Source organism: Marmota monax, unplaced genomic scaffold (genome assembly GCF_021218885.2).
Source record: "Marmota monax isolate L192 unplaced genomic scaffold, Marmota_monax_Labrador192_F-V1.1 WCK01_AAM20220418_F8-fsc00061, whole genome shotgun sequence".
NCBI classification, from domain to species: domain Eukaryota; kingdom Metazoa; phylum Chordata; class Mammalia; order Rodentia; family Sciuridae; genus Marmota; species Marmota monax.
This window is the reverse complement of record NW_026695230.1, coordinates 13,500,965-13,516,957: the sequence shown is the minus strand read 5'-3', so window position 1 is coordinate 13,516,957 and position 15,993 is coordinate 13,500,965. Positions and strand designations below refer to the sequence as shown.

At 43.2% G+C, this 15,993-nt stretch overlaps 1 protein-coding gene across 1 annotated transcript in view; it reads left to right on the top strand.

Annotated features, from left to right (window-relative positions):
- Positions 1-15,993, top strand: part of Parva (parvin alpha) — a 154,364-nt gene that overhangs the window by 96,115 nt on the left and 42,256 nt on the right. Inside the window, exons 2-4 of the mRNA XM_046438051.2 lie at positions 235-324; positions 408-478; positions 6,971-7,073. Coding sequence (XP_046294007.1) covers positions 235-324; positions 408-478; positions 6,971-7,073 — 264 coding nt within the window. The remainder of the gene's footprint in view (positions 1-234; positions 325-407; positions 479-6,970; positions 7,074-15,993) is intronic.

Here is a 15,993-nt window from a genome sequence, read left to right as displayed (position 1 = left end):
CCTTCTTAGGTCTCAGGAAAGTGAAGGAGGTGACAGACAGAAGAAGGGAGAATAAGAGGATAATTAGGTTCTTTTAGCAGGGAGCAACCATGAATGGCTCACATGCTGAGTGACAGCTGCCATCTAAACTTAGTGGATTTTCCCCCTCAATATCAACATCACACATGAATTGCAGAGATCAACCCACCCCCGACCATCAGCTGGAATGTGACCAGGCTCTTTTTTGTCTTCCAGTGTCGGAGCTTCAGGAGGAGGGAATGAACGCCATCAACCTGCCTCTCAGCCCCATTCCCTTTGAACTGGACCCTGAGGACACCATGCTGGGTAACCTGCCTCTCTTGTCTCTTTGGAGGAGCTTTGTGCCCTCAACTGTAGCCACCCCGACTCAATTCCTTTTCTTTTTATAGAGGAGAATGAAGTGCGGACAATGGTGGATCCAAACTCACGCAGTGACCCCAAACTTCAGGAACTGATGAAGGTAAGAAGGAATTAGGAGGGGCTTTAGGGGCCTCCCAGACTCAACTGGTATCTACAGACCACCGGTTCCATGCAGGGTGAGCTTCTTGGGGTTAGAGGCTCCATTTTTCCCCATCATTGTACCCCGAGGATCTAGCACTGGATGGACGGAAGGGATCTCTAAAGTAGCCAGGCTGTTCAGAAATAGAATCAGGAATGTTATTCCCATGGTTGTGGCTTCATTAGTGGAACAAGACCACATGAGATTTGGGTCATGTCATGAGATACTAAAGGACTAAGGACAATGTTTTCAAGGGAGATATATAAATATCTCTTCTGTCTGTTTCTTACCTAAGTCTGTGCCTTACCCCAGAGTCCAGGGAATTAACAGAAATAAGGTAGCCTGGGCTGGGCCCATACAACCCCTTACATCCTGGGCTGTAATCAGCCCCATGGGTGGCCTGGATGTGAATGTTGGGTGTCTGACCCTTTCTTGCTAGCATCTGTGCTGCACCCATGGATGGCTACCCAGTAGGACCTGGAACCCTTGTGCTGTGCAGGGAAAAGGTGGAACAGCTGCAGGTTGAGGTTTTGCCTGTCACTGAGCCTCTCCAAGGTGCTGGGCCTGTGTGGGCAAAGGTACTGGAGAATGTCTGGCTCTGATCTGTTTCTGCCAGAGGCTACTGACCATGCTGGCACGGGCAAAGCTGCTGCTTGCCCCGGAGACTTCCAAGAGGGCAGATGTGGTCAGAATGGGCTCTGAATGGTTCAGGCTTCAGCACTGATCCCAGAACTGGATCTGGGCTCAGTTTGAGGGAGAGGAAGATTGGAGATGCACGTTTGCTGCACATAAGACCTGAATCAGGGGGTACTATACTGTTGACCTGGGGCCACTTTCTTGCTTCCAGGAAGAGGTTTGATTTTCCTAGATCTAGACACTTTGCTCACCTTGAAATTCTAGTTTTCTCTTAAGAATGTCCTCAAACACCAGCCTTTCTAGAATCCTCCTCCCATTCCTGCTTCTATCCCCAGCCCTGGTGGGGCTCCTGTACTCACCGATGGCACCACAGACTCCCCTCCTCCTGGATCACAGCCTTTTATGTTATAATCATTTGGTTGACTAGTTCCCTGCTCTCTTGAACAGATTGGGTTTTATGGTATTGGATATAGGCTATGCCTGGTCCATATGAGGTGCTCAGTAATTACCATCATCCTTCCTTGAGACAAAACGATGCACTATGAAGCCACCAAGCTCCATCACAGCACTTAGGGTGATGGAGCTATTCTTCATCTTGGCTGTGGTGGGGGGTCACTCAACCGTGTACAATGACCAAAATTTATCCCTATATCCTTAAAACTGGTAATCCATCATTATGTATGATCCACTCCTGTCTCCACCCCATGAGCTCTGTGACCTGGGCAAATCTGCTTCCTTCCATGCTGATTAAGCCTCCTGGGCACAGAGATGAAGGAATTGCCTAACCCACTGTTGCCGCAGTCTGGCTGGGCACAAATGCCGCAGTCTGGCTGGGCACACAATCACGAGCCACCACACAGCTTGTAGATTCAAACAGCAACTCTTTATTCCCGAACTCACCAGCCGTCTACAATCACGTTCTGGGGAAATCCACGTTCTCTTCCCAAATCCACCTTCTCTCCCAAATTCACACTCACTGGGCTTCTATCTCCAAAATATACTGTCTGAATCCCGTGAGAACTCAAGGGGAACTCAGGCAGCAGGATACGCCCTATTCCCAGCAGGAATAATCTTAAACCTTAAACCTGGAACCTAAACTGGGAACTCCCTAAACAAGATTATCTTAAAACCGGGAACACCCTAATCTGCCTTGGTCCTTGAGCAAGGTCACTTACATTCAATGTCACTGCAACATGTCAGCAACATGGGGTACGCTGGCAAGGAAATTGTCATACCTACTTGGCTAATGGCTCCCAGCATCTCCCCCCTTCTGATTAATTAAACAACAAGCAATGTGGCTTAAGGACCGTGCCTGGTAGGTTGTCCAATTCAACATATGGTTCTTACCCGTCATCGGAAAACTGACCTTTAGGCGTCAGCCTCCTGTCTTAGGTTGATACCACTGCAATTGGATCATACCCGTCACTGACTACCGGTCCAGCATACAGCCATACTTGTGGATAGGTCTATGCACCAGTGGGGGGGGTGAGGTTCTTTGCCTCACCTCTGTTGGCCCCCAAATTTGGCCTTGGTGCCAGTGGGGGAGTGAGGTTAATGTGGCTTATGGACCGTGCCTGGTAGGTTGTCCAATTCAACATATGGTTCTTACCCGTCATCGGAAAACTGACCTTTAGGCGTCAGCCTCCTGTCTTAGGTTGATACCACTGCAATTGGATCATACCCGTCACTGACTACCGGTCCAGCATAAGCCATTGGCCCCCAAATTTTAGACCATCACTAGCAGAAGGGAGGAGGATACAGAAATGCCACGACACCAAGCCAATTGACGGCTCCTTGGGAAAAATTGCATCACTGGTGACACCATCAGCAAAGATATGTCAGCACTACCACAATTAACATGGGGTGCGCTGGCAAGGAAATAAAAATTGCATCACTAGTGACACCATCAAACGATAGTTACATAGTCCAGGCAAGTTCTGCAAGCAGTTCAAAGCAGAGGAATCTATCAATATGTCCATTTCCTCCCAAAATCCGTTTCCTCCCAAAGTAAGTTGACTCTTTGATTGAGCATTACTTGTTGAGTTCTTCACCAGCACTGAGATGGAGATAGGAATTCTGGCAATGATGCTAAAGAGACATTATCCTGAAAAGAATTATTAAATATAATGAAAAGGAAAGGTGAAAGTAAACAAACAGATCTGTTAACCTACTTTAGAAACAATCCTTAACAGCTTTTTACCTAATTTAAGTTAGTAAACAAACAGATCTGTTAACCACCTTTAAAAACAATCCTTAACAGCTGTTTACCTAATTTAAATTAAACCATTTAAATCACGTGAATAAAAAAAATAATAATAATTCGGATCCATTTTTTCATGAGCGCTCCTCATACAAGAAATATGGACATACGCACATGCAGACATACAACACAAAACACAAGAGTGTACACAAACGTACAACACATAAGAAAATAGTAAAGGCCTTGTAGCTTTACCTGGGTGAAATCTCCATTGCAATGTTTAAAAACTCCACAGTCAAAAAATAAAACTGATCAGAAAAACATTAACCTAGGTTTGTATGAGCTCAAAAAATAAAAATAGAACCTTATGATGTGGAAAAATGCAATAATAAAATAGCTATTGAAAAAAGCATCCTGGTTAATCACTGTCGCAGATGTAAGAATGGCCAAGCTGGAGTTCTGGATATCAACTGTTATGGATTTGAGTCAAATCATCTTCTTTTCGATCTGTAGAAACTGTTTTAGTTAATCTCTCTGGAATCCAAATGGGCTGCTGTTCTCCCTGTGGAAAAACACAAACAAAACCCCGACTCCAGACAATCACTGGGTCAGGACCTTTCCATTGTCCTGTTAGAATATCTTTCCAAAGTACCTTAGGCTTATGTACATTTTTTGGATACATATGTCTTTCCGCAGCACTAAGTCCTTATGAATCCAAATTTAAAAAGTTTAGTGTAAAAAGCGTTATTTTAAGTTTATCTTTGGGGAATATATACCCCCTTCCGATTCCCTCTTTTTGTTTTAATAAGTATGTCTGTATCTAATAGTTGTCTTAGCTTTTTGCATTTTCTATCTGTGTAATACCTTACTTGACATTTTCAACCATTTTCTATCTTATTTCTATCTTCTAGTTTTTTTCCCTAAGGTTTGTATTTTTACCCTTAGTTGCTTATTTTCCTCCTAGTTTTTTTTTTTTCCTATTTTGTGGGTATAAAATTCTTGTCTTCCTACATTTTTTTTATCTTTCTACATCTTCTTTATCTTTATTCTTTTTAACTTTCTATACTTCTGTCTTTAAAGTTTTTCACTTCAAATTTTTAATCTATCTTTCTACATCTTTTCTCTTTTTTTACCTTTCTGTACTTCTGTCTTTAAAGTTTTTCACTTTAAATTTTTAATCTTCTTTATCTAAATCTTTTATCCTATTATCTTCCCATTTTTTTTAAGTAATGCCTTTAAGATTAATTAGGCTTCGAATGATGCAATAAAGCAATCTTTTTTCCGCCATGAAGGTATCTCGACCACCTTCAATTTAACCTTTTAAAGCCTTTTAATTATCATCTATACTGTACTTTTAAATGTACTTTTTCACCACCTACAACTTCACTCTTTTAAACGAGGCTTAGATTCTGATTAAATCGCTTTAATGTTAGTTTACATGGCTGCCTTTCAACCAAAGGCTTTTTTTTTTTAACTCCATTGAGAAGCTTTGTCTCAATCTGCCATGTACAAATATCTTTTTCTTCTTTCTTCCTTTCTCAAGCTTTTAAATTAAGTCTAGTTTCCTCAAATTCTTTTTAAATGTCATTTTACAACTTTTTACTTTACCACACAGATTATATCATCTAGAATCATTTCTTTTTCCTTTAACCTTTTATATTAATATATATTCCCACATCTTGAATCTTTTTATCTCTTTTTTAACTGTTAACCCTTCTTATAAATTTACATTCTGAAACAACTCTTATAAAATTTCTGATTTAGACAAATTACTCCACTTTAATAAGATGAAAGACTTTCATGTTTTTTTTATGATACTATAATACTATAATTGAAACCCAACTGAAACTTCTTATACTCTTTGTATATAAATTACACATGATAGAATCTTAACTCTTAGTAACCTTGTTTTAGCAAAGACACAGACCAAAGCAATATTAAACCTTTTTTCCATTCACCAATTTATGAAAACACACATGCTTAAATATATTACCTTATGTAACTTAATAAGTAAAGAGTGGTTGATGTTTCAACATTTTAGCTTTGTAAATTAATCAGAACTTTGTAGAAACCAAGATCTTAGACAAGTGTAGCAAACAGAACTAGCCATCTCTTTCTTGTTGAAGAAAAATCCTTCTACAGGATACCATGGTGGTCCCATTGATATACTTAATAACTCGTCTTTAAAAAGCCATGTGCTACATTTTTGTATTGTATCAACATATGTCCTAACTGTTCTTGGTCTTACTGGGGTGCCTCTTTCCTCTAACAATTTCTCTTCCTCGGGGGTGAACAACTTCAAACTTTGAGCCAACCATTTTCCCCAGTTTGCCTGAGAAAGTTCTAGGAACAGGCAACTTGAAATAAAAACAAAATAAATCAAAACAATAACACATTGTTTTTTGAAATGTTCACCCATTCTTTCTCTCTTCCTCAAGGGTGAGAAATTTCACTTACCTCTAAGCTTCAGAAGTTCCCCGCACGGGCCGCCAAATGCCGCAGTCTGGCTGGGCACAAATGCCGCAGTCTGGCTGGGCACACAATCACGAGCCACCACACAGCTTGTAGATTCAAACAGCAACTCTTTATTCCCGAACTCACCAGCCGTCTACAATCACGTTCTGGGGAAATCCACGTTCTCTTCCCAAATCCACCTTCTCTCCCAAATTCACACTCACTGGGCTTCTATCTCCAAAATATACTGTCTGAATCCCGTGAGAACTCAAGGGGAACTCAGGCAGCAGGATACGCCCTATTCCCAGCAGGAATAATCTTAAACCTTAAACCTGGAACCTAAACTGGGAACTCCCTAAACAAGATTATCTTAAAACCGGGAACACCCTAATCTGCCTTGGTCCTTGAGCAAGGTCACTTACATTCAATGTCACTGCAACATGTCAGCAACATGGGGTACGCTGGCAAGGAAATTGTCATACCTACTTGGCTAATGGCTCCCAGCACACTGTCATTGGGAGAGTGCTTATACATTAGTAAGATCTGCTTTTAATCAAGTATTCAACCCTTGTCATAAGTCATTCTTTTCCACCACCTGACCTACAAGATACTTTCATTCTCAGTTTTAGAGATAGAAAACCAGAGGCTCAGAGAAGACCACCAGCTTGCTGCAGATTCATAGATCATGCAGATGCACACACAAGTTCCCAAATGATGGTGTGCACCTGTGCCATGAAGGAGCAGATACCTGTGCACATGTTCACCAATGTCAGAGGAACACAAGCCTGTACACATACACACACCTGTAGATGACAGTGGTACCCAAGCCAGTTAGTGGGTAGAGCTGGGGTTTGCATAACTCCAGAGCCCATGCTTGTGCCTGGCATGAAGCCCCCACTGTGAGAGTGTTGCTGGCCTTTACAGAAGGAAGAAGAGATCAGCAGGGACATTGGCGCTGTCATCCCCAGAAAGCTGACACGGGAAAAACCCCAGGGGCTCCCACCCACACCTGCCTGTCTGCACAGGTAGATACTTCTGCTTTTAAAATCTGAAGTTCATTTAAAATCTGAAGTTCATTTAGATTTTAATTGCCCAGGATAAGAAAGCTGATCTACAAGAAAATACCCCATGACTTTTCTCTTATTCTTGCTATTTCTCTGTAGGTATTAATTGACTGGATTAATGATGTGTTGGTTGGAGAAAGAATCATTGTGAAAGACCTGGCTGAAGATTTGTATGATGGACAAGTCCTGCAGAAGCTCTTTGGTAGGAGGAGAGCTGAGTGTTGCTTTGGGTGACTGTGGAGTCACAGAGATGGGCTTTGAATGCGTAGAGCGAAATGAGGACTTTAGATGTTCTCGTGGGTGTTTGTGTTTTTAGACCTTTGTCATCCATAGACCCACTCTTTTGTGTGTCCCTCTGTCATCTACAGAAGTGTGCATGCATGTCCCCTTGTTGTCTGTGAACCTGTATAGGGGTGTGTGTGTGTCTCTTTGTCATCCACAGACAAGAACGTATCCCTCTGTCATCTAGAATAGTGTGCATGTGTGGTTGTCTGTGCACCTGTATGTTTGCATTTCTCTGTGTGTCCCTCTCTGGGCTAGGTGCCAGTGTGTGTGACTGTGTCCCTGTGCTGTTTGGGCCTACATGTGTTGTCCTCTGTCATCTCATGGCTATTGATATGAAAATCTAAGACCAAAGGGGAAGGAAAGAGGAATTCAGGGAGATCTTAGGGTAGAAAGAACAAATTCAACTTGAATGGAGGTGGGGCCCCCTCACCATTCCTCCTTTTACCTCCAGCCCAAACCTTCCCTCTCCAGTTCAACACTTCAATACTTAGCTGCCCTCTAGCCCTTTCTACCTTAAGCTGAGTCCATCCACTTTCCCAAAGATGCTTCTAACTCTCTGAGTGAGCAGAATTCCTTCCTCTCCTCCTTCCCAGTCTTCCCCCATGTACAAGAATCGCCAGGGCCATTTCTTCTTGCTCAAAAGCCTCCTGAACCCATCTTCTCACCGTTTTTACATGGTTGATTTGCTCTGAACTATTGAAAAAGCTTCCAGACTCATGTCTTCACCTCCCAGATCACCTTCTCCAGGTCCTTGCCCACACAGGTAGCCGAGGCCCCTTCCTAGATCACAGCTCTGATCTCACTGAGAACTCTCAGTGCCTGTGTCTCCTGCCAGAATACGTCCAGATCCCCTCGCCCCACGCTCAGAACCTATCACGCCCCAGCCATCTTTGCAGCCTCACTTCTGGCCAATCCCACACATATGGCTCCCGCAACGTGGCAATTTGCATAAAGTTCTCAGAAGAATGCCTGACACCTAGCAAGTGCCCGATGAGTGCCTGTCACCATTGTTGGTTTTACTGTTTCTATGTTCACCCTTGCTTCATTATCACGTATGTCATGCATAGTCGCACCCTGATACATTTTCCCATGCTCTTCTTTCTGCCTGAGGCCCTTCTTCTTCCTTTATTTACCAGCAAACCACCATTGCTCATCCTTCTTATCTCATGTACCTTCCTTTTATGTCCTGTAATAATATGGTCACATCTAAGAGAAATAGTCATGTACTTTTCTGTGTTCATCCCCCACATGTACAGGAAGGAATGTATAAATACATACACATGTGTATTTATGTACATGTGTATATACTGCAGGTTGAGCATCCTCAATCCAAAAATTGAAATGCTCCAAAATCCAAAAATTTTTGAGTACCAGCACAAGTGGGAAATTCCATACTTGACCCTATGTGATAAGTCATGGTCAAAATACAGGTGCACTAAAATATGGTATAAAACTACCCTTCAGGTTTTGGATAAGCACCACAAATGTATATGAACCATAAATGAATTTTATGTTTAGACTTGAGTCCCATCCCCATCTCCTTATGCAAATATTCCAAAACCTGCAAAATATCTCAAATCTGAAACACTTCTGGTCCCAGGTGTTTTGGATAAGGGATACTGAACTTCTATAAATATGTATCTGAATGTGTACACGTGTTTGTGTATATAGACTGTATATATCCATGCCTTGTTATAAGACTTTCCACATTGTCTGTAGCCATTGATAGAAATGTATATGGGCCTCTTAAGGCCATTTCTTCTTTATTTATTCAGGCTTCTCCAGAACTCTCAGGTTGCCTAGCACTTAATCAGTGTAATTCAATGTGTATTGAATGAATGAATGAATGGCTAATATAAAATCTAGTAATTTCTAGGAAGCTAAACAGATTTGGTACTCAAACATCAATATTAATGAGTGTTAATATCTAAGGATTGTAAACTCCTACTGAATGCAGAATGGAAATGAAAAAGCTTTGGCACATGTAGACATGGGGAAGCTGGGAGCCTCACTGAACATCTCTCCCAGTGACTGCAGCTGCTAACCCCTCCAGCAAGTTTCTAATCAGGATCTGAAACTGGCTTGAAATGTTCTGTGTTAGGCTTTCAAAGCAAGGATGCAGCATGGCCACAGAGTAATGGGACGTCATCATGAGTAATCTTGCCTCCAGGAAGGGTTACAGAGCCGTCCAGCGTCACGTCCGTGCAGCCCCAAGTCAGGGATCACATCCAGATTGGATCCAGATTCCTACTCTTGTGTCAAGAAGGGGGTTGGCTACAGTGGTCATTCTTCTTCTGTAAACTTCAGTTTAGACCTACATGGGTCTAAGTCTGGACATACACATTCCAAACCTCACATCCTGGTGGAGAGAACCAGTTCACAGTAAGAAAGTAGGTATGTATCAGGAACTGATCAGGAATTGATCTGAAGACAGAGTTGTCAGGGACCCCTATGACCTTGGGTTCCCCTCTGGCTATTTTTCTAACTCCCTTCTTCACCAGCCAAGTTTCTCAGAAGAGCATCTTGTACTCCCTCTGCCTCCCCATTGCTACCCAGCCCCTTCCTCAGTAGAGCTGGCCGACTCCCCATCTTTCCATCGACTTTTCCTGCCAAGATCATCAGTGCCAATTCAGACACCCTCCTCTGCTGGCATTTGACTGAACATCTCATCCCTTCCCCTGTGCCCTCACACCTTCATGGTTCTTGTCTACCTCTGATACCTTCTTTACCATCTTCATGTGCTCTTCCTTGTTAGTCATGGTTGGGTTTCTTGGTCTTCCATCTTGGCACTTTTTTTCTTTCAAATCCACTTCCTGGGCGATTCCACCTACTCTCACTGTTGCCACCATCACCTCTACCGTAATTGCTCTCAGGTCTGTATCTCCAGAACAATAATCTCCTTGAAGCTGTTGAGGTTGTTTTCTGTCTTCTAGACAATCTCACCCGGATGCCCCACAGCTAGTTTGCAATCAACCTGCCCCAAACTGAGCTGCTTGTCTTCCTCCTCCCCACAAATCCATTCTGTTTTCCACTTTGATGAATGGTATTACCGCAACACAGCCAGTTGCTCAAATGGGAAACTTAGGAGTCATCCTGGATTGCTTCTTCCCCTGTGTCCCTGACAACTGTATTCCCATATACAGTGCATCAAGCCCATCCCTTGTCTCAGTTTGTATGCAGAGCCCTTAGGAAAGTGCCTGCCATGCTAGTAGTTAGCTCTCACTTATTCTCCAGCTCCACTATGGCTACCTTCGAGCAGAACCTCTCATTTTTCTTAGCTTCTTTGGTTGCAAAATCCTTTTTGTGTATCACACTGTTTCCTCCCTTTGTAACTCTATCTTCCAAATCTTACTTATATTTCACGAATTATCTTAATACTTAAATTCATAGGACGCTTGTCACTTTGTTTAGTTCAAAATCTGATGAAAACAATTTTAGGCCTAGATTTGCAAATGTAGTAAAGAATTCCCATATGCTCTTCTCCCAAGTTCCCCTAATGTTCAGGTCCCATCATACTAATATCAAAATTAAGAAATAAACCTTAGAACCATACTCAACTAAATTACAGACTCCACCAGTTTTTCATGTGAGATCCTTTTAGTTCTAGGATCAAATCCAGATTCCTACATTGTTGTAAGTGTCAAATCTCCTTCGCTCCCTTCAGTCCACAGCAGTTTCTCAGTCTCCCATGTCTTTCATGACTTTGGCACTTTCAAAGAGTACTGGTCAGTTACTTTGTAGAATGGCACCCAATTTAGATTTTTCTGATACCCAGAGCCTCATGTGTGCTAGGCAAGAGCTCTACCGAGCCACATCCCCAGCCCTCATCTGATATTTTCTCATGATTAGATTGACATTATGCATTTGAGGAGGAATGCCACAGAATGAGGAGCCTTCTTAGTGCATCATGTCAGGGAGAACGTGATGTGGATATGACTTATCACAATGTTCAATCACATGGTTATGGTGTTATCTGCCACAGTTCATCACTATAAAGTTACTGTTTTAAATAATTAATTCATCTGAGGAGAGATACTTTGAGATCATGCAGTATAACCTGTTTCTTCTTAAACTTCTCCCACTAATCTGAGCATCCTTTGGTGCAGCGTGTCTGCTGCAGTTATTACATGGTGTTCTAATTGTGATTTCTTTCTTTTCCTTGTTTCTTCCAAATTTATTAATTGGAATTCTTCTCTAAGGAATTCCATTTATTTAATTTTTTTAGCTACTTAATTATATCAAGATAGACATAAAGATATTTTATACTTTGGATTATAATTTAATACTATCATTATTTACTTTTTCTGGGGCAGGGAGGTACCAGAGATTGAACCCAGGGTTGCCTAACCACGGAGCCACATCCCCAGCCCTTTTTTTATTTGTTTATTTATTCTTAAGACAGGGTCTTGCTAAATTGCTTTGGACTTCGGCAAGTTGTTGAGGCTGTCTTTTTCTCTTGCCTCAGCCTCCCAAGTTGCTGAGAGCAACTTAGTGAGATCCTGTCACAAATATAAAAGGGGCTGAGGGTGTGGCACAGTGGTAAAGTGCACCTCATTAATACAAAAAAAAAAAAAAAAAGGAAGGAATTCAGTTTCCAATGTCCTGGGGCTTGAGTGTCCTCTATACCGAGTTGGTTGGGCATGAAAACTAGGAGGGACTAGAGTGTGAGATTATTAAACTATGAAACACCAGCCCTTGGAAGATAATGGGAGTGGCCTAGGGGCTAGGGTAGTCCAGGAGCACATACACCTCAGACATTAGGACAGGGTAGGTGGTTCGGGAAGCCATATTGGCGACATCATGGAGTGAAGGCTTGGGGCCTAAAAATGAGCAGGGGGTTGAGAGTGCTCAGTGTGTTGGTAAAGTCTGGACAGGCTTGCACCCTGGAGACGGTGCCTGGATTCTGCTCACCAGGAGCAGCTGGGTGTGCTTTGGTCAGGAGCCCTGTGGGAAGCAGCATCAGACCTGCTGGACCTTTGTGTGGCCAGAGGCTCCTTGCTCAGCAGCAGTGTCTGGACTGCTTATAGGAAAACAGCCCTCTCAGAGCCCCAGGCATTTCTGGTAGGTTCCCTGGGAATAACCTCTCCTCAGTCCTTCTTTCCTAGCTACCGGATCTAGCTTCCCCATTAAGGCTTATGTTTTCTGGGTCTACTCACTTTCCTTGACAACAGATCTTCATTTAGGTTTTCCAAAAGCAGATGCTGAGACAAGGACCTGGTGGAGGAAGTTTCATGGAATGGGATCTTAGAAAGGACAGATAACTAGGGATCAGGGATGTAGCTCAGTGGTAGAGATCATGCCCAGCATGCATGAGACCCTGGGTTCAGTCCCCAGCTCTACACAAATAAAGTACAGATAACCAAGTAAGTAATAAGAAGGGGAGAGAGATGCCCGTTAAGAGTGCATTAACAAGCTGGGCACAGTGGTGCATGCCTGTAATCCTAGCAGCTCAGGAAGCTGAGACAGGAGGATTCCAAGTCCAAAGCCAGCCTCAGCAACTTAGTGAAGCCTTAAGCAACTCAGTGAGACCTTGTCTCTAAATAAAATACAAAATAGGGCTGGGGATGTGGCACAGTGGTTGAATGCCTGAGTTCAATCCCCAGTACCCCCCCAAAAAAGTACATGAATAGAGTTGGCAGCTCTGTTTGCAACGCGGCCCCCTGAGGAACCAGGTAACATTACACCTTAAAAGCACCCTTCCCAGGACAGGGAGACAAGAGTACTCATCCATGGCTCCCATCATCCTGAGACTGAGGGTTACCCGTGCAGAAACTAAAACCTCCAGGCTGCACTCATATCATGGCAGAAGAGCAAACCTTGGGCTAGAGGTGGAAACCTGCAGTGTGTAAAAGCTGACTGCAGCTGCAGGTAAACACGGATAAGGCCAGAGAGTTCTAGAAAGGGGCATCAACATTGTCCAGAGGGTACAACAGCCCCCACTGTGGAGGTTGTTCCTCCTGATGTGAGCCATCTGTATGTACTTTCCATGTTACTGAGATGACATCAGCTGTGGCCCGAGCGGGTAGCCTCTTCAGGATGCACACTCCATCCTTCTACAGGTTGAGCTGCAGTCCTTTGCATCCCTCAGAACAAGAGCTTCCAACCCCTAAGTGTGGAGGAAGTGCCTCCCTCTGCCATGCCAAAGATTATCTCATTCTTGTCCCGGGATTACAGGCTTTGGGGATGATTGACAGAGGCAACATTCTGTTTCCTCAGAGGCTCTTCTTTGCCCATGAGAGAAGAAAGTCACAGAATCATTCAAAGTTGGGACATTTCCCAGTATCTCAGTTACACAGCCCTAACCATGGTTACTTCATATTTGTATCCCCAACATGTAGGCGACACATGAAGTAAGAGAGACAGGAAATAAGCAATTCCAGGATATGCCTACACAACCTAATTAATCAGTTCATTTGAACATGAGCCACAGCCTGCTCCTTATTGAGGTTTCCTGAGTTGAGTGTCTTTATGGTGTTTTTTTCCACTGATCCTAATCTTTGAATATGTGCATCTGCTGAGAACAGACAAGACCTGTTTTGAGGGATGAGAGTCCTAAGGTGACAAGGTTCTTCCTTCTGGTTTTCACAATAGCATATGACTAAAATAGGACATCTTCGGGTGTGAGACCAAGAAGGCCCTTAGGCATAAAATTTCTATAGGAGGAATTTTTGTTGTGTTTATGTGTGTAGGGTTTTTTTTTCCTCTGATATACCCACTTTTCTTAACCTAGTCAAGTAATATTCACTGAGCAAACTCCATTTGCCTTGCCTCATGCTCACTGCTGAGTTTAGGGATATAAAAGTACATATGACATAGTGCTGTCTTGAGGTAACTCACAACCTGGTTGCCCCAAGGGCTATGAGAAATCCAGTAGGTGTCTGGGAAAGGCTGTCCTGGAAGAGGCCTATTTTGAATAAAGCCTTACAGAAGGAGAACTTCAACAGATCAGGAAGGAGAACATTCTAGCCAGTACCACAAGAGTTGCCGGGTAGCCCCAGCCAACTTCACTGTGGGTAGAGGGAGGATGTTGAAGAGACAAGGGGCAGGTGGGCAGGGGCCCATCAGGATCAGCTGAGTGGAATGGATGCCTCACAACCAAGATGAGATTCAGCACCTAGATCTTGGTTCCTAACACCATCCTCCAATAACAGGAACTAGGGCTTCTTCAAAAATGGCTTATTCCAAGGCCGGGCAGGGACTATAGAAGATGAGCCTGGAGCATTTGAAGTGCCAAAAGGAAGTGCTAAGAAAAAAATAAATAAAACATACATCTATGGGGCTACTAGTTGAAAATGTCCAAGACCAGTGTGCAAGAGTTCCCAATGGCCAGAGTTGGAATGAGCTGGGGAGCAGGAATAACAATAGAATTATAACCCGAAGTCTAAAATAAATACCCTTAATCTATACTTCTGTAAGTAAATAAGTAAGTAAATGGGAGCAAAAGATAACTCTTCCTTCCAAGATAATTCTAACTAATTTCTGTAGAAATGACCCCTTCAAGGAGGTAGAGATACCTCCCTTCCCTTGAGTGACTGGCCGTCACTGATTAGAGTGGGGAAGTAGTGGGACTGGGAAGGGTATGACAAAAGGGACATCACCTCTGTGGTTTTTCTTCCCCAAGCCCACAGTTCCAGTCTACCCATGATAAAAAAAAAAAAAAAACACTCCTCAAAATATCAAGGTCACAAAAAAACAAGGAAAGTCTGAAAAGCTCACAGAGCAGAAGAGTCTAAGGAGACATGAAGAACAGTGGCATGCTGGACCATTTCCTGGGACAGGAAGAGGAAGGACACTGGGAAAAAAAACTAGTGAGATAAAACAACAACAAAAAAAAAAGTGTGGAGTTTAGTTAATTGTCACATGCACAGTGTTATCCAGGACCAAATGCACTATATAATGGAAGCCATCAGCAGTAAATCTAAAAACCATTAAAAATTCATTTAAAATAACAATGACTCCCACCTAACAGAGGACAAGAAACTAGGAGTTGTGGACTATTGACTGAGCAGTGGTAACTCCTGATGGCTTATGAGCAAAGGGACATGGTGAGGAATGGGGCCTTAGGGAGATAACCTGGGAGCAGCAGGAAGGCTACAGAGAGGCGCTGGAGGAAACACCAGCAAAGCATTTCCCTGTGAGGCAGGAGTGATGCTGGACTAGAGTTGACGCAGTGTGGATGGGGAGAGGCTTAAGAAGTCCTAGGATTGTAGCAGCTAGAGAAAAGCAGGCTGACTCCATGTGGAGGTGTTGAGTGGCACTGACTCCACAAAACCCAGGAGGCCCAGCTTCTTGAAGAACTTGATCTCACTGGCTTTGAGGGTTGCTTCCCATGCCCAAAAGTACTTGGGCTGAAGGAGCTAAAATGGAGACAGGAATGAAGAGGCAGACAGGACATCTGAGTTCCCAGTCTTGGTTCCACTACTAGCACGGATCTCTGCAGCTCAGATCACTTTTGTGTGAAACCAGGAGGATGACTTATAAGCCTCTGTGGCCAAGCTGTTCAATACAATAACCCTAGCCATGTGTAGCTGTTGAAAGTAATTAAAATTAAAAATCCATTTCCTCCATCACAATGGATACATTTCAGGTTCTCAGTAACCAAATGTGGCTAGTGGCTGCCATATTGGACAGTGAAGAAATGCACATTTCCATCACAGCCAAAGTTCTGTTGGGTGGCACTGCCCTAAGGTGGTCCTGTTATAATTCTCATCGGTTCTACAGTTGTCGAAGATAATACATATTGCTGCGCTTAGACTGTAGGAGGGGTTTTCTTGTCCCCGCAAAACTCAAAAGACAGATGAAAGCCCTTTTTATTTTTTATTTTGAGACAGAGTCTT